This window comes from Erinaceus europaeus, chromosome 22, assembly GCF_950295315.1.
Source record: "Erinaceus europaeus chromosome 22, mEriEur2.1, whole genome shotgun sequence".
Taxonomy (NCBI): Eukaryota; Metazoa; Chordata; class Mammalia; order Eulipotyphla; family Erinaceidae; genus Erinaceus; species Erinaceus europaeus.
In genome coordinates, this window is record NC_080183.1 from 855,839 (window position 1) to 877,868 (window position 22,030).

The 22,030-nt window shown below is 51.2% G+C and overlaps 1 protein-coding gene across 9 annotated transcripts in view; it reads left to right on the top strand.

Annotated features, from left to right (window-relative positions):
• UNC79 (unc-79 homolog, NALCN channel complex subunit) overlaps positions 1-22,030 on the top strand; it is a 198,914-nt gene that overhangs the window by 137,168 nt on the left and 39,716 nt on the right. For 7 of the 9 annotated variants that reach the window (XR_009547198.1, XM_060180972.1, XM_016190803.2 and 4 more), the window contains 8 exons: positions 2,475-2,591; positions 5,166-5,249; positions 11,902-12,004; positions 13,033-13,173; positions 15,633-15,671; positions 19,095-19,207; positions 19,294-19,379; positions 21,734-21,907. Coding sequence is in view for 8 of the 9 variants with exons in the window: in XM_060180972.1 (XP_060036955.1) it covers positions 2,475-2,591; positions 5,166-5,249; positions 11,902-12,004; positions 13,033-13,173; positions 15,633-15,671; positions 19,095-19,207; positions 19,294-19,379; positions 21,734-21,907 (857 nt within the window). In the remaining variant the exon portion in view is untranslated. Of the gene's footprint in view, positions 1-2,474; positions 2,592-5,165; positions 5,250-11,901; positions 12,005-13,032; positions 13,174-15,632; positions 15,672-19,094; positions 19,208-19,293; positions 19,380-21,733; positions 21,908-22,030 lie in introns of those variants that run through there. The other 2 variants (XM_060180977.1, XM_060180974.1) reach the window with 2 other exon arrangements.

Below are 22,030 nucleotides of genomic sequence, written 5' to 3' on the forward strand. Positions count from 1 at the left end.
TCAGTGGTTGCTGAATTCTGACCTCGAGGAGCTTGTATGCCACTGAGGTGGAGGTAGGGGAATCTGCCTTACTCAGTTAAGAGGTGGACACGGGCAGTTCCTAGTGAGAAGCAAATGCACAGAGGCACAGCTTCTGCCAACCCCATCACGCGTGCTGTCCACTAGTCCCCTGTGTTCACGTGGGCACCACTTGAAGAGTTTTCATTCTCATCCGCTTCTTTTTTTTAATGAGACGGTCCTTAAAAATAAGAAACAGGTAAAAAATTTAACTTAGATGCTGGACTGGTAGTATGGAACAATATCATCACCGTCCATGAATTCATTCATGCACTCATTCATTCAGCATGCATGTCTTACATGTCTGTTGGGTACAAGGCACTGGGCTTGGCAAGCTTGGCATGGAAAGCAAGCAAACCGGATAATCCTTGTTCTCGGGGGCTTTTGGGTATGACAGGAGTGCTAGTTGCCACCCATTTAACACTTGCATGTGCCAGGCACTGTGCTGAGTAGTTTGCACACACTTCTGTCTTGGTCAGCCCTCCCTCCTGTCGGGGCTTCATGGCAGAGTCATTGCCCCATCTCACAGGACAGGAGACTGCAGAGGCTCAGAAAGTCTGAAGGTGTCTTTGTTGCACACAGCTCCTGCGTGGTAGAGACTGGGATTGATGGGAGGTCTATTTATTTCTCAAGCGGTCTTCTGTATTTAAGTGCACTATGTTCTGTTATTAGGATCCAGATCCTTTTGTAATAGAACAGAAATTCTGAGAGAGAGAGAGAGAGAGAGAGAGAGAGAGAGAGAGCACTTCCAAGTGATAATTGCCCTCTTTGTAGCAAAGAACACTGAGCTCTGAATCTAGTTCTTATCCTTTGCCTTTGTCACAAGATATTTATTTACTGTCATGATAAAATGCCCATTTTTGAGCTTGGGTGCTGAAGTCATCGAAGCGTCTCCTTCCACCCCACCCCCCCCAGGCTGCGTGCACCATCTTGAAATGGAGTGAGCTCTAAGTAGAATGCCAAGTTAGTGTGAGTGAAGGCAGGGTGATTAAGCTAGTCTAACTTCAGGGTTAGTGAGATGTATCAGAAACGGTGTGAACCAAATACACCTTGAGTCTCAGTCATGACTGAGTCGTGGGAAGACCTTCTGGATTTAGCATGGTCACCAGGAGCTCACCACTAAGTCCTTGGTGGTGTGATGGCCACGGGAGGTGTGGTGCCGACACTCAGGGCTCTCTCTGCTGTCTTGACCAACAGTCGGCAGTGGGGGAAACTGCTCAGCTGCTTGACATTCTAGATTCTTTGCCATCTGCTAGATGCTGCTGATTTTTTAAATTGGTCCACGCTTCTAAAATGTGCTTTTGAACTTTCCTTGAAACAGCACTTCACAAGTGAGCCATAAAATAATGAATCTTGCCAACCGACAGCAAGAACCAGAGACTTGCCTCCTGGCTTACGTAATTTCTGTGAATTCAGTTAATATGGGCTTGAAGACGTAAGAGTTCCCATTACTCCCTCCCTTCAGATCATCCGTGAATGCCATTAGTCACACAGCATGCTAGTTACATGAAAAGTAATGTTCCAATTAATTTCCCATCTCACCTACTTGCTGCCTGGAACCATGACCACACAAGCTGTGTCTGCCTCTCGGGACTCTCCCGAGCCATACGATCACCCCAGTTTTCACTACCTCCTCCTGGGACATGGAATTCAGAGGTCCCACTTCTGAGAGGGGGGCAGCACAGGTCCTCAATCCACAATACTTGGGGTGGTTCAGAAAAGGTGGGTGGACTTGGTGGAGAGGGGACGGGGACGGGACAGGCTCACTCCGCGCTCTACAGGAAGCAGCGCTTTTCTCTGTACTTCTGGTTTTTGGAAATGCTTACAACATGACAATTCATTGGTGAGATGCCTGTCGGTGCTTCCTGCAGAATGCAGCTGCTGCCACTGTTCCTGCAAAGTAAAGATGGTTCGAAGGTCCTAGCGGAATGCTGCTCCAGTCACTCGTGTCAAGCAGCAGGTGGAGGCCCAGGCAGAGATGGACTTTGGTTCTTGTGAGGCCTCCTTGGCTGGCTGGGGCTCCTGTTTCTCTCTCTAAAAGTTGGGGTTGGTGTGTGTCATCCTGCTGTGCAAGGTGGGGGGAATGCCTAGTGGGGGCTGCAAGTACCGTAGCCGCAGCGACACTACTCCAGCAGTGCCACCTGTCTCCCTCCAGGTGGAGTAGGGGGACAGCCAAGCCAGAGAACAGCATCCTGTATTGTAGCTGGAGCAGACGTGGCTGGCAGCAGGCGAGGGCCCATGAGTCCTGCTCTTTCCTGAGTGGGGCAGAGGGCCGTGGCTTGCAGTGCGGACAGAAGCCTGGGGCTTAACAGGCAATTCAGAGTCGGTGAAGGTTCAGTTGAGGCTCTGGCTGTGTGGAGCCTCTGTGTGAGAGACTGGTTGCCCCTAGTAACCCTCTGCTAATTTCCTCCACATAGCTCAGTATAGGCAGATGAAAAGGGGATCCCTGGGAGCCCTGACAATGAGCCAGTTAATGAAGCGGCAGCTGGAGCACCAGTCTAGCGCTCCCCATAGCATCAGCAGCTGGGACACTGGTGGGTCACATTTCTTTATTCCTCTTTCCCTCTCATACTAGTGAATGCCACTTTCTGTGTCCCCTCCGCTCCCCTGCTAAGGCATAAACTTGCTATTGTGTTTTGTGGTTCAAGTCTTTTTTTTAACCTTTAGGTCATCAGTTCGTGTCTTTTTAAACTTCCCAGTTGTTCCAGAGCCACTGTTGATGCATCTAGTCTAAGTCTTCTCTTGAGGATCAGATGCTGCCTATGTGGGTGTTGCATGATATGAACATTAGTGTGTCAATAGAGGGGTGTTACTGTGATCTCATGGTGTGATGAGAAAGCCGGCCAGAAGAGCAGATCCCAGGATCCTGATCCGGGAACTCGGAAGCCCCACATGTGTTAGCACTAGTAGTCGACCAGCTCTGCTCTGGGAACATGAGCTCTGTGCATCAGCCAGCATGAGACCACTGAGCCCCGTGCCCTCACCTCGCACAGCGGAACTGTGTCTCGCCTCAGCGCTGACACAGAATGGGCTGGCCTGACACTGCTCCCCGTTGGCTGAACATCCTCCCATCCTCTGCACACATCCCCACGCATCCAGTCCTGCTCTGTGCTTTCTCTCCTCCTCCTCCTCCTGATGCTCTCTTCTGCTCTCTCCTCCTCCCCAACCTTCTCCTTTTTACTAAATGGGTCTTTTGCGTCACAAGGTCACAGACGTGAGTGCACTTTGCAGCACACGGGCTCGAGGGTGTGTGGACAGCTCACGGTGGTGTGACCTGGACTGGACGGCCACAGTATCTTAGTCCTTTCTGGCTGTAGTTTAAGAGATTCTTTTCTTTTTTAATTTTTTAAATCTTTATTTACTTATTGGATAGAAGCAGTCAGAAATCTAGAGGGAAGGGAGTGACAGAGAGGGAGAGAGACAGAGAGACCCCTGCAACACTGCTTCACCACTCTTGAAGCTTTCCCCCTGCAGGTGGGGACTGGGGACTCGAACCTGGGTCCTTGCGCACTGTAACACGTGCGCTCAGCCAGGTGCGCCACCAGTCGGCCCTGAGATTATTTTCTGTCTTCCCCTGGAGCAGGAATTATAATGTTTACAAAACCAAAATCTGAAGGTGTTGTGATTGTCTTCAAAGCTGTAGCAGTTGTATGCATTTCACCTGACTTCCCTTATTCTCCCTAAAATGAAAGAGATTTATCTAGAGAATTACAGCTCACACACCATGCTCAGTCCTGCATGTCAGACAATTTCAAGTCTCCTATCTTCTTAAAGAGTTCATACACCTCTCAAGAGTTCATGTTTTATCTTCCCTTTATGATGCTAAGTGGAAGTAGTGCAGGTTGATAGGTCAGGGGGATAGAAAGACATAGGATGGCCAGCACTGAGAGTCTCCTGGGCATGTCCACACCAAAGAGAACTTTATCTCTTTACTGAGATGAAGTAAAAATCAAAGATCATTTGAAGGTTCTTCTGCTAATTGTCTGGTAATGAAATGCCCAGCTCCTGTTTGGGGCTCCCAGGTGATGGTGGTGGTGGTGGTTTTAGCATGCTACCATTTTCTGTAGCAAATAGCTCAGCCTAAACGAATTCCTTTAGATTCTGACTACAAACACAATTCGTAGTCATGACCCACTCAGTATACTTATAAAAAGGCAGGTAGATCCAAATTTCCAATCCAATTTTTTAATCTACAAAAATCTGTGTGATGCCTAATTACCTATTTAAGTAAAGTTTCACTCTTCAACGCGACGTCAGCCTCGTTTGTGTCACCTTGGTTTCTTGTGTAGTCCTTCCCTTTCCCGCCTGGGAATGCCTGAGCTGGCTTCCCATGCTTCTTTCTGTTTTCCCCCAGTTCAGTTAGAGAGTCCTTGCAGTATTTCCATTTTAGTTGTTCTGTTCAAAGTCCTCCCCAAGTCCGACACCAGAGGAGAGACAATAAATGTGTGATTGGAGGTCAGGTGGCTGTCACTCATTCACTACTATGGACCCAGCGGCTCTGGAGCTTCCAGAAGAACACGTCTCGGTGTGGACCCACTGGGAATGGTGGTTTCCTGGAGCTTGGAACCCTTGGATCCACCTCCTCATGAGCCTGCCGACTCAGAGGATACCTGCCCCTCTTTCTGCCTGCATCCCATGACCCTCTGACTCTGCCTCACCTTTCTTGTAATGCACCTGTCCTATTGCTGCCCCGGCCCCAAGCTCCTTCTCTCATTCCCGACTCACGCCTGTCACCTCCTTGCCACCAGTCCACATGCTTTGTGTGTGACCTTTCTGGGTGGGCACTGCCTGAAGCAATCACTTATATATTTACTGATCTGCATGAAACATTCTCCTTTATTTAATTTATTGTTTTCGTTTCATATCAGGAGACTGAGATTTGAGCTTTTTCAGGGGCAGAGAGGACCTGGACTTTGGGGGGTTATTCTAGACGTCACCCTGCTTTCTTCTGCATCTCATAGACTTGGGTGAACCCCTATGAGCTCTGGACTAAACCTGGCCAGTTCCTATAAATGCCGCTCATGGGCCATAGCAACGCTCCCAGGTTGTTGTGTTGCAATGTGTGCAGGTAAGCACAGCGTGTGCTGAGACGTTCTCTTTATCCACAGAACAGGTACAGCCTGGGAAACGGCAGTGTAACGTGCCGGTGTGCCTGAACCCTGACTTGGAGGGGCAGCCGCTGAGGACGAGAGGTCAGTTCCATTGCCTCCTCTGCAGCAGGTGCAGCTCTGGGAGCTGGAGCCTGGGGCCACGGGCCAACTGTCTCATGACTCCTAAAACTTCTTCCTGAGATGGACTTTCTAAACTCCAGGGCCACACAGAGCAAGTCTGCAAATGCTCACATAATTTCTTTTGATTTGTTTTGCCTCCAGGGTTATTGCTGGGCCGCAGTGCCATTTTTCCCATTTTCTTGGATCGGACAGAGAGAAATTGAGAGAGGAGGGGGAGATAGACAGAGGGGGAGAGAGATACTTGCAGACCTGCTTCACCGGGTACACCTCTGCACCCTCTCTCTCTCATACACACACACACATACACACACACACACAGAGACAGGCAGACACACACACAGACAGGCACGTACATAGACACACACACAGAGAGACACACACAGAGAGATACATATACACAGACACACACACACACACACAGACAGGCAGACACACACACAGACAGGCACGTACATAGACACACACACAGAGAGACACACACAGAGAGATACATATACACAGACACACACACACACACACACAGACAGGCAGACACACACACAGACAGGCACGTACATAGACACACACACAGAGAGACACACACAGAGAGATACATATACACAGACACACACACACACACACACACAGACAGGCAGACACACACACAGACAGGCACGTACATAGACACACACACAGAGAGACACACACAGAGAGATACATACACACACACACAGACACACACACACACACACACACACACACACACACACACACACAATTTTTCCCCGTTTTGGGAATAGCCACCCATGGGTGATTTCCTGACCACCCACGCTTGGATCCTAATACATATCAGACTCTCATTTCACCCTGTATCGGCTTCTCTGAACTTGGAACTTGGGGGTGCCTTTGGTACTGCAGACTTCGTCATGACTCAATTGTTACACAGACAGCTGGAGTTCATAGCGTCCTCTTGCATCTCTGCCCTCCTGGTGCATCCCTTTGTTTCTGCATCAGGAGACCACTCAGAAATCTATCAGCTCAGCTGGTCTTGCCTGGGGTGCTAATGCACTGGTGGAACCCACCTGCTATTACGGACATGACCACAAGTGCTGCACCGCACATTCTGTTATCCTGGGGGCGCTAATGCACTGGTGGAACCCACCTGTTATTACAGACACGACCGCAAGTGCTGCACCACACATTCTGTTATCCTGGGGGCGCTAATGCACTGGTGGAACCCACCTGCTATTACGGACATGACCACAAGTGCTGCACTGCACATTCTGTTATCCTGGGGGCGCTAATGCACTGGTGGAACCCACCTGCTATTACGGACACGACCACAAGTGCTGCACCGCACGTTCTGTTATCCTGGGAAAACGCTTTCTGATGCTTTTGTGGTGGGGAGCAGCCAGATGGCTTTGCTTCCTCTTCTTGGTTCTGTGGTTACTACATGGAAGTCGCTGGTCGTAGCTCTGAGTGGTGACAGCTCTGTTAACGATAGATGTGGGAGCTTGCTCATCTGCTCTGGCCCTTGCCATGTGACTTCTCCCAACTTTGGCTCAGGCACGTGGGCCTGCAGGAAGCATGATCTGTTGATGCCCAAGAAGCACAAGCTTTTAAATTCAGCCTTCTGTACTTTGGCTTTTTATTTTATTTTAATTTATTTTTTTAAAGTTAAAAAATTTTTTTATTCTCTTTATTTATTGGATAGAAACAGCCAGAAATTGAGACGGAAGGGGGTGATAGAGAGGGAAAGAGACAGACACCTGCAGCCCTGCCTCACTACTCGTGAAGCTTTCCCCCTGCAGGTGGGAACCGGGGGCTCGAACCTGGGACCTTGTGCACTATGACATGTGCGCTCAACCAGGTGTGCCACCACCTGGCCCCTGTACTTTGGTTTTTTAGAGCAACTCCTTACACTTTACCGTAGTGTTCATTATTACTGCTATTTTAACATTCTTTAAAAAAGATTTTATTTATCTGTTGATAGAAAGAAATAAGAAGGGAGGGGGATGGAGGAGAGACACCCACAGATGTGCTTCACTGTTTGCAAAGCTCTTCTCTGCAGGTGGGGACTGGGGACTTGAACCTCGGGTCCTTTTGCATTGTGATGTGTGTTCAGCCAGTGTGCCACCGGCTCCCATTTTATTATTTTATGGGAAAAAATTTTCATTGAAGAAATGCTAATTTGCAGGTCTCTTTTTCATAAATTATTTACAGGTCTTGGGGGCATTGACCATACTGTTTAATAATCAGATTTGTCTTTTATCTGGACCTGGTGATTACCCATTTCTCTCATTGGCTAGCTGGTAGGCATGCCTACAGAAGGAAAAGCTGGTTGTTCACTCAAAGCAGCATCTTTATGAAGCAGTTAAAGGTGTTTGCTAGAGACACACAGGATGCACCTGGGCATGAACGCTGTCCAGAGGTGCTGAGCACAGAAGCAGCATTCGGCTTCTTTGCCTGGGACCTGAGGAATGAGGTAGAGGGTTCTCAGGCCCCCCGTCCCCTGTGCCCCGCTGCTTAGGTCTGCAGGTTTCCTGCCCCTCACAAATGCTTTCTTAATGTCTTGTTTTTTATTAGTGACTGTATACTTGTGGTAGGGATGTGATTCCACACAGTTCCCACCATCGGAGCTTTGTTTACACCCGCCACTGGAAACTCCTCTCCTTTACCCCTCTGGGAGTATGGACCAACATGGGCCCTGCATGGTGCTGCTCCTGGCGCCTGCATTTTCTCTTTTTTAGTAGAGGATGAGAGGCAGATAGAAATGGCGGGGGAAGAGGGAGAGACATGCAGCTCTGCTCCATCACTCACCTAGCTCCCCTGCAGGTAGATGCCAGGGACTCGGTTTCCTGCTCACGGTGACACGTGAGCTCTACTCAGTGTGGCAGCACCTCTCCCAAACACTGATGCTCTAACGGCCACACCGTGGGCTGGCTGAAGGCCCTAGATATTGCCTTCAGGACCCTTGACATTTCATGCTCACATATTAAATTCATTCATCTCAGTTTGAAAAACCAAGCATTTTCTCACAGGTAGAAGACAGTGCCAAGTCAGATGTCTCCCCTCCACAGTTGTGTAGCGCTGTTGGGCCTCCTTCCCTCCCCACTTGTGACTTTTGGGAAAGCGCTGTCATGTCGGACACTTGTGGTCATGTCCACCTTATATGGGTGCTGCTAGTCATTTATTTACTTTCCATTTATTGCTTTATTTAATTTATTTTTCTTATTTCTGATAGGAAAGAGAGAATTGAGAGGGGAGGGGAGGGGAAGGAAGAGAGGGAGAAGGAAAGACAGACACCGTCAGCCCTGCTCCAAAGCTCGTGAACCTCCCTACAGGTGGGGAGCGGGGGCTTGAACCCGGGCCCTTGCACATGTGCCACTGCCTGATCCTGTAACTCTCATTTAAAGTTGCTATTGAATATGTCCCCAGATCCTCTCTCTCTCTCTCTGTCATTGCCAGGGCTCCACTGCTCTGGGATGGCTTTTTCAGAATATACATATATGTATCTACGGGGAAAGAAAGAGAGAGAGACAGAGAGGGAGGGGAATGCCGAGAACGAGACAGAGGGAGAGAGTGAAAGAGACCGCCGCCTTGGACAGAGGGAGAGAGTGAAAGAGGCCGCCTTGGACAGAGGGAGAGAGTGAAAGAGGCCGCCGCCTTGGACAGAGGGAGAGAGTGAAAGAGGCCGCCTTGGACAGAGGGAGAGAGTGAAAGAGGCCGCCGCCTTGGACAGAGGGAGAGAGTGAAAGAGGCCGCCGCCTTGGACAGAGGGAGAGAGTGAAAGAGGCCGCCGCCTTGGACAGAGGGAGAGAGTGAAAGAGGCCGCCTTGGACAGAGGGAGAGAGTGAAAGAGGCCACCTTGGACAGAGGGAGAGAGTGAAAGAGGCCGCCTTGGACAGAGGGAGAGAGTGAAAGAGGCCGCCTTGGACAGAGGGAGAGAGTGAAAGAGGCCGCCGCCTTGGACAGAGGGAGAGAGTGAAAGAGGCCGCCTTGGACAGAGGGAGAGAGTGAAAGAGGCCGCCGCCTTGGACAGAGGGAGAGAGTGAAAGAGGCCGCCTTGGACAGAGGGAGAGAGTGAAAGAGGCCGCCGCCTTGGACAGAGGGAGAGAGTGAAAGAGGCCGCCGCCTTGGACAGAGGGAGAGAGTGAAAGAGGCCACCTTGGACAGAGGGAGAGAGTGAAAGAGGCCGCCTTGGACAGAGGGAGAGAGTGAAAGAGGCCGCCGCCTTGGACAGAGGGAGAGAGTGAAAGAGGCCGCCGCCTTGGACAGAGGGAGAGAGTGAAAGAGGCCGCCACCTTGGACAGAGGGAGAGAGTGAAAGAGGCCGCCGCCTTGGACAGAGGGAGAGAGTGAAAGAGGCCGCCGCCTTGGACAGAGGGAGAGAGTGAAAGAGGCCGACGCCTTGGACAGAGGGAGAGAGTGAAAGAGGCCGCCTTGGACAGAGGGAGAGAGTGAAAGAGACCGCCGCCTTGGACAGAGGGAGAGAGTGAAAGAGGCCGCCTTGGACAGAGGGAGAGAGTGAAAGAGGCCGCCGCCTTGGACAGAGGGAGAGAGTGAAAGAGGCCACCTTGGACAGAGGGAGAGAGTGAAAGAGGCCGCCTTGGACAGAGGGAGAGAGTGAAAGAGGCCGCCGCCTTGGACAGAGGGAGAGAGTGAAAGAGGCCGCCTTGGACAGAGGGAGAGAGTGAAAGAGACCGCCGCCTTGGACAGAGGGAGAGAGTGAAAGAGGCCGCCTTGGACAGAGGGAGAGAGTGAAAGAGGCCGCCGCCTTGGACAGAGGGAGAGAGTGAAAGAGGCCGCCGCCTTGGACAGAGGGAGAGAGTGAAAGAGACCGCCGCCTTGGACAGAGGGAGAGAGTGAAAGAGGCCGCCTTGGACAGAGGGAGAGAGTGAAAGAGACCGCCGCCTTGGACAGAGGGAGAGAGTGAAAGAGGCCGCCTTGGACAGAGGGAGAGAGTGAAAGAGGCCGCCGCCTTGGACAGAGGGAGAGAGTGAAAGAGGCCACCTTGGACAGAGGGAGAGAGTGAAAGAGGCCGCCTTGGACAGAGGGAGAGAGTGAAAGAGGCCGCCGCCTTGGACAGAGGGAGAGAGTGAAAGAGGCCGCCGCCTTGGACAGAGGGAGAGAGTGAAAGAGGCCGCCTTGGACAGAGGGAGAGAGTGAAAGAGGCCGCCGCCTTGGACAGAGGGAGAGAGTGAAAGAGGCCGCCGCCTTGGACAGAGGGAGAGAGTGAAAGAGGCCGCCACCTTGGACAGAGGGAGAGAGTGAAAGAGGCCGCCGCCTTGGACAGAGGGAGAGAGTGAAAGAGGCCGCCGCCTTGGACAGAGGGAGAGAGTGAAAGAGGCCGACGCCTTGGACAGAGGGAGAGAGTGAAAGAGGCCGCCTTGGACAGAGGGAGAGAGTGAAAGAGACCGCCGCCTTGGACAGAGGGAGAGAGTGAAAGAGGCCGCCTTGGACAGAGGGAGAGAGTGAAAGAGGCCGCCGCCTTGGACAGAGGGAGAGAGTGAAAGAGGCCACCTTGGACAGAGGGAGAGAGTGAAAGAGGCCGCCTTGGACAGAGGGAGAGAGTGAAAGAGGCCGCCGCCTTGGACAGAGGGAGAGAGTGAAAGAGGCCGCCGCCTTGGACAGAGGGAGAGAGTGAAAGAGGCCGCCGCCTTGGACAGAGGGAGAGAGTGAAAGAGACCGCCGCCTTGGACAGAGGGAGAGAGTGAAAGAGGCCGCCTTGGACAGAGGGAGAGAGTGAAAGAGACCGCCGCCTTGGACAGAGGGAGAGAGTGAAAGAGACCGCCGCCTTGGACAGAGGGAGAGAGTGAAAGAGGCCGCCGCCTTGGACAGAGGGAGAGAGTGAAAGAGGCCGCCTTGGACAGAGGGAGAGAGTGAAAGAGGCCGCCTTGGACAGAGGGAGAGAGTGAAAGAGACCGCCACCTTGGACAGAGGGAGAGAGTGAAAGAGGCCGCCTTGGACAGAGGGAGAGAGTGAAAGAGGCCGCCGCCTTGGACAGAGGGAGAGAGTGAAAGAGACCGCCGCCTTGGACAGAGGGAGAGAGTGAAAGAGGCCGCCTTGGACAGAGGGAGAGAGTGAAAGAGACCGCCGCCTTGGACAGAGGGAGAGAGTGAAAGAGGCCGCCGCCTTGGACAGAGGGAGAGAGTGAAAGAGGCCGCCGCCTTGGACAGAGGGAGAGAGTGAAAGAGGCCGCCTTGGACAGAGGGAGAGAGTGAAAGAGGCCGCCTTGGACAGAGGGAGAGAGTGAAAGAGACCGCCGCCTTGGACAGAGGGAGAGAGTGAAAGAGACCGCCGCCTTGGAGCTTCTCCCAGTTGCCTCCCAGGGCTGGTTCCAACCTGAGTCTCACGATGGCGAAGCAGCCCTCCCCTCCATTTCTCTTTGTCGCCTCTTTTGGCTCACCTGAACTCTTCCTGTTTTTTTTAATCAGGAAGCAGAGGGAGAGATAGGAGTCTGGCTCTGAACAACATACAAGCACAAAGCACAGTGTTTCTTGAGCCTGTTTCACCAGAAGGGATCTAACATGTCCCAGGGCCGTCCTGGTCACAGCCTCTGGCTGCGGTGACCTTGGTGGGTCTGCAGGCGAGGCCCTCAGTGCTCACCCCACTCCCCTCTGTTGCCTGTGCAGGTGCCACCAAGTCCAGCTTGCTGTCCGCGCCCAGCATAGTCAGCATGTTTGTGCCGGTCCCCGAGGAGTTCACAGATGAGCAGCCTGCGGTGATGACAGACAAGTAAGTGCTGGCCGCAGGGGGCGCCTTCGCTCTGCGCAGCTCGGGGGTCTGGCGGGGGCACAGGCTCCGCTGGGAGTCGCTATTCCTGCTCCACACAGCACTGGCTGTGGTGGGGACACACGCGGCTTAGTTACTTCAGAAGTGAAGCTTTGGAGGAGTTTCCACAAAAGCCCGGGACTGTTTTTTTTTTTTTTTGCCTCCAGGGTTATCGCTGGGGCTCAGTGCCTGCACTATGAATCCACTGCTCCTGGAGACCATTTTTTTCTTTTTTTATTGGCTAGGACAGAGATAAATTGAGAGAGGAGGGGGAGATAGATAGAAAGAGAAACACCTGCAGCCCTGCCTCACTACTTGTGAAGCATCCCCCCCTGCAGGTGGGGGGCAGGGCTTGAACCTGGATCCTTGTACTGCGTACACTTAACCGGGTAAGCCACTCCCAGTCCCCACCATCCTTTTCATTTGAGTAATCACAAATACAGGCCACATGACGTCACCCATAGCTTCGCCTACCTGCTTAGCCCCAGAATTAAGCAAGCTGTGTACATGTGTGTGTGGGGGGCTGGGGCCACCTGCCTCTGGAGAAGACGGCCGGGCTTCCCTGCGTCCTGCTGACTCCACATCCTGGCTCGCACCCACATAGGTCACTTGTTTATTTACTTTTGAAAAGAGGCAGGGACAGACTAGGGAATTTTTAGTCTGAAACTTTCATTTTTCCCCGGGGAATCTTTCTTTCCAGCGAATGGGAAGCATCAAGTTGCTGCCACCCTGGTGGTACCTCCCACCAGTGTCCTGGGGCTCCCAGAACGGAGAGCAGTGAGGCGTGTGCCAGCCCCGGGCTATGAGCCGTCTCAGGGGTCCCCCAGCGCCCATGTGGGAGCTGTTGGGGTGTCTGAGGCAACGTTCCCTGGGGGAATGGTCTTTTCCTTGGGGGACTGCTGAGTCTCATTACTGTGGCTGGCTGAAGGCAGCCTGCTCCATCTCAGTGCTCCGCTGGGCTTCCTGGAAAGCGTCCTTCTGCTCTCCTGCAGGTGCCACGACTGCGGGGCCGTCCTTGAGGAGTATGACGAGGAGACGTTGGGGCTGGCCATTGTGGTCCTGTCCACCTTCATCCACTTGAGCCCAGACTTGGCGGCCCCGCTGCTACTGGACATCATGCAGTCGGTGGGCAGGTGCGTGACTCACGGCTGCTACTGTTCTTGTCGTCGTTGGACAGGACAGAGAGAAATGGAGAGAGGAGGGGAACACAGAGAGGGGGAGAGAAGGACAGACACCTGCAGACCTGCTTCACCGCCTGTGAAGTGACCCCCCTGCAGGTGCGGAGCCGGGGGCTCGAACTGGGATCCTTGCGCTTTACACCATGTGCACTTAACATGGTGTGTGCTACTGCCCGGCTCCCGAGAGTTTAATTAATGAATGCCCAGTCACAATTCCTTTCAACAGTACTGTCCGTAGTGGGTGGCGACGGTGCACATCATCAGCCCCCACGTGCAAGGACCTGGGTTCAAGTCCCTGTGCTCACCTGCGGGGGAGAGGGCGTCATGCACAGTGAGGCCGTGCTGCTGTAGCCTCTCTCCTCTTTTTTCTGTCTCCCTTCCGTCTCTCTGTCCCTGTCCAATAGATGAATGAATGCTTATTGTTTAGAAAGAAAAAATTTAAAAAACTGTTCATTATGGAACAGTCAGAATTGCCTTTCTGGTTTGTTACTGCCTCCTTGAAAGAGCTTTTAGTTATAATACATGTGTAAGTTTTTTTTTTTAATTTAAGTGAGAATAAATGGTGTTTAAACATGACCAACTGTTGTGGTTTATGCAGAAACTTTGGAAAAGAAGCAAATTTAAGTTGGTAGCAGATGCATTTTTACATAGTCACTGTACTTGGGTTCAAATTTCTGCTTCCTTTCAGCAGACTGCCAAGAGGCAGGAGGCGAGTAGCCACATTCTTAGTCTCAGCCTGAGCACAAACTCTGTCAGGAACTAGATCCTGTGCTGGTGTACCCTGTAGAGTGCACACCTTATGGGTTCGAGCCTCCGTCCTCACGATCAATGGAGCAGTGCCTAAGTTATCTCCCCCACCCCATTTCTCCTATGTCTGTCTGAAACAAACAAACAAACAAACAAACAAACAAACAAACAAACAAACAAACAAACGGCACAGGGCCTTCAGGAGTGGTGGAGCCGTGCAGACTGATGCCCAGCAACACTATGGCGGCAGAGCCAGATCCTGCCATCACCCTCCTCGGGTGTCCGATTCCAGAGGAGGTGATGTGGGTGCCTAGTCCTCGGCTCCCCCGTGCTGGCCTCGCAGGAGCTAGCTCCAGCATGCTCTGAGGCCGTGCCCCTTCAGCACCATCCTTCCCCAGACCGTTTTGCTTTCTGCTGTCCTTCTAGATCCCTCTGAAACCATCCCCCTGTGCTGGCTGCACTCTCAGCCACCACCCACCGTGTTGTGTCTCCTTGGCTGGGCTTCTTTCTCAGCCTAGTGCCATCACTGTGAGAGAGCCGCCGGGTGCAGCTGGTAGGTCTGTTCCTTCCGCGTGGGTTTCTGGCTGTGCCTGCTCTCAGAGTCCTAGCTGACACGCGTGTAACAGTCTTCTTGCTTGTGCCTTCAATATCTTACTCATTAAGACGTCATCTTCTAAATCTATCAGTTTAGTAAATCTTTATTTTTTTATCAAATGATATTTATTTTTAATTTTATTTATTCATTCTTGGGATAGAAATAGAAATTGAAAAGGGGGGGGTAGGGAGAGAGAGACAGAGACAGCTGCAGCCCTGTTTCACCATTCGTGAAGCTTTCCCCCTGCAGGTGGGGTCGGGCTGGCACCCAGGTCCTTGCACACTGTAATGTGTGTGCTTAACCAGGTGCGCCACCACCTGACCCCGAAAGTCTCTTTCTACGTGGCAACATATGGAATAGTCCCAGAACCACGTGACACCTTCCCAGCATTCACGCTAACCCCTGTGCTGGGCATGTCACCTGATCCAGCTCCCTTCTCCAAACACCACTTGCTAAGCCAACAGTCAGCTTGCAGAGACCCCTGAGCCACTTCCTGCCTTGCCTTGGGCAGTCTGGTTTGCCTGGGCTCAGGGTTCAGAGGCTGAACACAGTGGACGCTGAGCTGGGCTCACATGAGGGAGACAGGCTCAGATGTGCTACTGTGTGAGCTGACTGCAGAGGCCCCTTCGTACACTGGCTGGGTGGCGTGGAGCTGGCTTCACTCGTGATTCTTAGTGGAAACATCGGATGGGGGCCTGGTAGCGGTGCACCTGGTTACAGTGCACAAGGACCTGGGTTCAAACCCCCGGTCCCCACCTGCAGGGGGAAAGCTTTGCGAGTGGTGAAGCAGCACCGCAGGTGTCTCTCTGTCTTTCTCCCTCTCTGTCTCCCCCTTCCCTCTTGATTTCTGGCTGTCTCTATCCAATAAATAAATAAATAGATAACAAAAAAAAAAGAAGAAAGAAAAGCAATATCGAACTGATGCAGAAAGCAGGTCTTCAGGGACTGGTTTACTGAAAGCTGCTGACTCACCTCTGAGTGTGTCTGGCTCTCTGGTCCGGGCTCCTCAGTGCTCACACATGTCCACCTCTTCCCAGGAGCATCGTGTAACGCTGTTTTCTTTCTCACCTAGGTTGGCATCCAGCACGACCTTTTCTAATCAAGCAGAAAGGTAAGGCCCGGACCTGAGCCCACACTTTACTTCCTTCTTGGGTCCCTGTGCACAGCCACCCCGTTTCTGTCCCCGAGCACACAGTGTGGAAGGGATATCACTAGGCTTGGCTGCAGCTCTTGCTCATGTCTGTTCAGGAATTTGTTCACTTGCGTGCTCACTCACGTTAGTCAGCAGGTGTCCTCGAGCTCGCGGTGCTGGGGACAGAGCGGCAGCTGGAAGCTGCTCCAGGGTTTGGGGAGGAGGAAGCAGGGTGGATTGTGTGTGACTCAGACACACGTGTGTCTGGTTCTGTAAGAGAGGCATTCCAAGGCTCGCTCTGGCTGTGCCCTGGGGCGTCTGCTGACCACAGTGAGCAGAGCCTATGTGAGAGCAGCTCCCAGAGACAGGTGGTATCACCGTTGTTAGCACACTGCCAGAACTTACTGTGTCTGTTTGTTTATTTCCACAGAATTCTGCTCTTCCTTTTGATGCTCCATTCAGTCATGGACTTTCCATTGGGTTTTTCCTTTTGGAAAAAAAGTTTCCACCTAATATTTTATTATAAATAAAAAAAATTTCTAAACTTTCTATTTATAGACTTTATTTATTTATTAATGAGAAAGACAGGAGAAGATAGAGAAAGAACCAGACATCATTCTGGTACATGTTCAGCCCGAGACTGAACTTGGGACCTTGTGCCTGAGAGTCTAGTGCTTTATCCACAGTGCCACCTCCAGACCACTTATTATGAAAATTTTTAAAAAAATAAATTCATAATGAACTCATATTCCTGGATACAATAATAATTTTACTTATTTTATACAATAATATTTTACTTGTTTTACTACCTATCTAACCACTTACCCATCCTTCAGTCTTTTATTCTTGGATGCATTTCAAAATCAGTGCCAGCTGTTAGTATATGTCCTTCTTGCATTCCCAGCAAAATTATCCTGATCAGGAGTTCTTTTTCCTTCGGATGAAAAGCTCTACATAGCAGAAAGTACATTTGCCTCAAGTGCATATCCTCTGAGTTTTGACAAATGCAGCACTGAGCTCTGCCAAGCTGACATTACCTGCACCCAGGCACTTTCTCTCTGAACCTTCCCAGTCTCCACTCACACAGACACAGACACAGACGCAGACACTGCTGTGATCTTTATTTCACTTATGTGTTATGCAGAGATAGAGACACATGGAGAGGAAGGGTGTGGCGGAGAGACCTGCAGCACTGCCACCCTGCTGGAAAGCTCATTCTAGTTTTCTTTTACACTTCCCTGGTAACTAAGACCGCTGTGTATTTTAAGTGTCTTTAAGACTTTCTGTATATCTTCTTTTATTCTTTTTTTAATTTTTTTTTTTTTTTGCCTCCAGGGTTATTGCTGGGGCTCAGTGTCTGCACCATGAATCCACTGCTCCTGGAGGACATTTTTTTTCCCTTTTGTTGCCCTTGTTGTTGTAGCCTTGTTGTGGTTATTATTATTGTTGTTGATCTCATCATTGTTGGATAGGACAGAGAGAAATGGAGACAGGAGGGGAAGACAGAGACAGGGAGAGAAAGACAGACACCTGCAGACCTGCTTCACCGCCTGTGAAGTGACTCCCCTGTAGGTGGGGAGCCAGTTTCTTGAACCAAGATCCTTACGCCGGTCCTTGCACTTTGTGCCATGTGCGCTTAATCCACTGTGCTACCACCGGACCTCCCATATCTTCTTTTTTAAAAAACATGATTTTATTGTTAGTGATTCAGTGTTGGTCTACAAATTATAAGATTTCTGGGGTATAGTTTCACACCCATAAATTGGTGCATACAACTCTCTTTACCCACCCACTGCCTCCTTACTGCCACCGTAGCTTTTGAGAAGTTTAAGTGAGGGTTTTTTTTTTAGATTTTTTTCAGCAATTTAATGATTTTTTTTATAAGACTGTAAGACGATAGGGTCATGGCTTCACACTGCAGCCACCTCCAAAGTTCTGTGTCCCCTCCCTTTAATGACTTCCTCTGTTGTTACAGATTCTGAGAGACAGTTGTCTCACCTCTCTGTGCAACCCATCTGCTTTCATCGTCTGTAGTCGTGTGGGTGAAAGCAACCTCTCTGCTAACCTCACTAAGCACCTTCACCTCCATTCCACCCACTTTGTTCTGAAGGATTGATGCGATCTCCTTAAATTCCATTGGCCATCCACCTACCCATCCATCCATCCATCCATCCATCCATCCATCCATCCATCCACTCATCCATCCATCCATCCACTCATCCATCCATTCACTCATCCATCCATCCATCCATCCATCTATCCATCCATCCATCCATCCATCCATCCATCCATCCATCCCATCCGCCCACCCATCCACCCACCCGTACATCCACCCATCCACCCATCCACCCATCCATCCATCCATCCACCCACCCACCCATACATCCACTCATCCATACATCCACTCATCCATCCATCTACCCACTCACCCATCCATCCATCCATCCATCCATCCATCCATCCATCCATCCATCCATCCATCTATGCATCCAGCCAGCTATATCTGTACCTACTGAAGTCATACCCTCTATACAGACAGTAGTTCAGATGTTCCCAGCTGCCCCAGGAGATGCCCCAGATCTCTCAGCAGGAATGAACACTGTCTCCTATGGTTTCCACAGGGTAGCTCTGTGGGGCATTGCTGGGGTGCAGTGCCTGCATGACTCCATCACCCCTGGTGACCATTTCTCCCCCCCTTTAAAAATTTCTTTATTAGAGGATTAATGTTTTATATTCCACAGTAAATACAATAGTTTGTACATGCATCACATTTCTCAGTTTTTCACATAACAATACAATCCCCACTAGGTCCTCTGTCATCCTCCCCCCGCCCCTTTTTAACAGAGAGTGAGAGATAGAAAGAGGGAGTGAAACAGAGAGTGAGAGAGAGAGGAGAGACACCTTCAGCAATACTTCATTGCTCATAAAACTTCCCTCCCACAGGTAGAGGCCCGGGGCTTGAACCCAGGTCCTTGCCTATGGTAACATATGCTCTACTGGCTGATCCACCACCCAGCCCCAGTGCGGCATTCTTTTAGGCAGTTACCCTTCCTGAGAGATCTTTCTAGTAATCCTGTTCCTTTCTCTGCCGTTCTCTAGACATTGGCTTTCAAGAGCCGCTTTTTGCTCTGACTTGGAACTCTCGCATACTCTGAGATGCTCGGAGGAGTCTGACTGATCTGGTTTATAGTGGCATTCTCTCTCTCTCCTTTTAAATTTACTCACGACAGGTGTTGAGTATGACAAGAACATTTTATCTCACTATGAAAATGGCCACCAACTATTCCTTAAGAGGATTGGTGTGTGAACTTTGAAGAAAGATTTGTATACGTGATAAATACTGACCTCATATTGCTGCTCCCTGACTTCTCGCCCTTTCTCTCCCTGTCCAACGCTGCACAGCATGATGGTTCCTGGCAACGCGGCAGGGGTGGCCAAACAGTTCTTGCGCTGTATCTTCCATCAGCTGGCCCCCAACGGCATCTTTCCACAGCTCTTCCAGAGCACCATCAAAGGTAACTCGCCCGTGGGGAGTCCAGACGCCGCCAACAAGGCCGCTTGCTGCGGCCCAAATACCACTAACCAACTGTTGGCTTTCCAGATGGGAGCTTTCTGCGGACCTTAGCCACGTCGCTGATGGACTTCAATGAGCTGAGCTCCGTTGCTGCTCTCAGTCAGCTTCTGGAGGTAGGCCTGCCCCAGTGTCCTCCATGTGCCAGCACAGCCACTGCCAGGAAGAAACCCAAAGCCACTGCTCTCTAAAGCGGGCCTCAGAATGCCCAGCTTAAAAGTTAAGACTTAGAGGCAAAGGTTCATCAGGTGAAGCTCACACCTTGCCAGGTGTGAGGTCCTGAGCTGGCTCCTAGCAGCACCGGCAACACTGCGAGGATGGCAGGAGCTCTGTTTCTCTTTCCCCGTCTGCTGGCTCACGGGTGGCTGCGGGCATGGGGGCAGCTCAGCAGAATCCTGGCCTCACTGCAGTCGAAACAGTCGGACCTGAGATGCCAAGGCCCAGGGAGCTGGTGTGGCAGTGGGTACAGTGCTTGCCCGCCCGAGGCTCCAGGGTTGGCCCCTGGTAATGGCTGTCCCAGAGCCGAGCCTGCTCTGGCTTCCTTCTTTCCTTCTCTCCCCCCCCCCACCACAAAAATAAAAAAAGAGAAGGTTCTTTTGAAACTGTAAGGTGTCAGGTCAGTGAGATAAACACCTTGGAGGATGCCTGCTTTCTTGTGCGTGTGACCCAGCTTGAAGATCCTGGGAACTGTCTAAGAGCGCTAAGGCACTGCTGTCTTTCCCCTTCTCTGTCTGTCTGTCTGTCTGTCTGACCCTGTCTCTTTCTTTCTATTTGTAAAATTTGGTGGGGGCTGAGTGGTGGTGCAAGCGGGTTAAGCACACATGTCGTGAAGAATAAGGATTGGATCAGGGATTCCTGTTTGAGCCCCCGGCTCCCCACCTATGGGGGGGTGCGGGTCGCTTCACAAGCAGGTTTGCAGGTGTCTGTCTTTCTCTCCCCCTCTCTGTCTTCCCCTCCTCTCTCAGTTTCTCTGTCTCCTATCCAACAACAATGACAGCAATAATAACAAAGATAAACAACAAGGGCAACAAAAGGGAAAAAATAGCCTCTAGGAGCAGTGGATTCATAGTGCAGGCACTGAGTTCTAGTGATAACCCTGGAGGCAATAAATAAATAAATAAATAAATAAATAAATTGGCTAGTGGTGAATCCCCAGAAGTGACCCCCAAAAGACCTTAAATATAAAATTTGAATTTAGTTCAAGCTCGATGCCCTAGTACCTGGGAAAAGCTTCAGTGGTGGGGTCTCTCCCTGTCTGTCTGTCTACCTATCTGAAAAAGTCAGCCCAGAGCAGTAAAGCCCTGGTGACAACAATTGCTTAAAAACGTCTAATGAATCATCTTTCAAATCAAATCCCAGAGCCAGAGAGTGAGCTCAGGGGTGGGCCGACGTCTCGCGAGTTCAGCTGTTTTGCGCCCCAGGGAGTTGTCAGGGGAGTCTCCATGCTTTGCTCCGGTGTCTCTCCCTCTCTGTCTCTCACTCTGTGTGAATGAAGAAGAGACGTTGACCCAGCCTCAGTGAAGTCACAAGTGTGTGAGACCTGGCTCCACCACATGGACCCAGAGCTGCCAGTGTACGCTAGGCAGTGTGCACTGCTGTTAGGTTCGGGCCTACTGTTTAGTTTAGTTTTGATTGATTGATTTATTTTGCCTCCAGGGTTATTGCTGGGGTTCGGTGCCGGCATTATGAATCCACTGCTCCTGGTGGCCATTTATTTCCCCCCATCACTTTATTGATAGGACAGAGAAATTGAGAGGGGAGCAGAGATAGGGAGAGAGATAGAGAGACACCTGCACACCTTCACTGTCTGTGAAGTGTCCCCGCTGTAGGTGGGGACTAGGGGCTTGAACTTAGGTCCTTGTGCTTAGTACTATGTGCGTTTAACTTTGCCACTGCCCTGCCCCCTGAATCTACCGTTTATACAAAACTGCTGGAGAGACAGACACCGGCAAGCAGCCACAAGGCAGGCTCCTCCACGAGCATCCTGTCTGCTGAAGGTGGCGGGCAGAGCGGCGTGCACCAGGGTGCAACCAGGACCATGTGGACGCCAAGCTGGCATGCCGGCAGCCTCAGCCCCTCGGGCTTTAGGTCCTCAGCAGACGGCTCAGTGGCACGCTCGTGCAGCCGGGGCCTCTGTCAGTGGGCACAGAGCACCTGCTGCCTGTGTACCACTGCTCTCACTTGCCTGTGAGTCCCATAGGCGTTGCGCACTGTGTCTCTTAGCCCCTAAGCATGTCAGGCTGCAGACCCCTAAGAGGGACTCTGGTTTGCCTTTCCCCTCAGTGAGTCAATGGGCACTCATCTGTGTAAACACACCCCCCTTCTCGCCTCTTAAGCCATTAAAATGTGCCAGAGGCACACAGCCCGTACAGGTAGAAGGCAGACCTGAGCCTCTAGAAACACATCTTCCAGGTAGCTATGTGACTTCCAGGGTTTCAGCAGTTGATTGCTTATGCTTTTGTGTTTTTAGGGTCTAAATAACAAAAAGAATTTACCAGCAGGGGGCGCTATGATCCGCTGTTTGGAAAACATTGCTACCTTCATGGAAGCCTTGCCCATGGACTCTCCTAGCAGCCTCTGGACCACAGTCAGCAACCAGTTTCAGACATTTTTTGCCAAGCTGCCTTGTGTTTTGCCCCTGAAGGTAAGTTGAACCCAGGACTTCGATTTCAGTAACTCTTCCATAGGCAGAGAGACTCTGCTTACAGAAAGAAGGGCCCTGGCACTTTCGTGTCACACAAAGGCTCCAGGACCCTGCCAGCCAGAG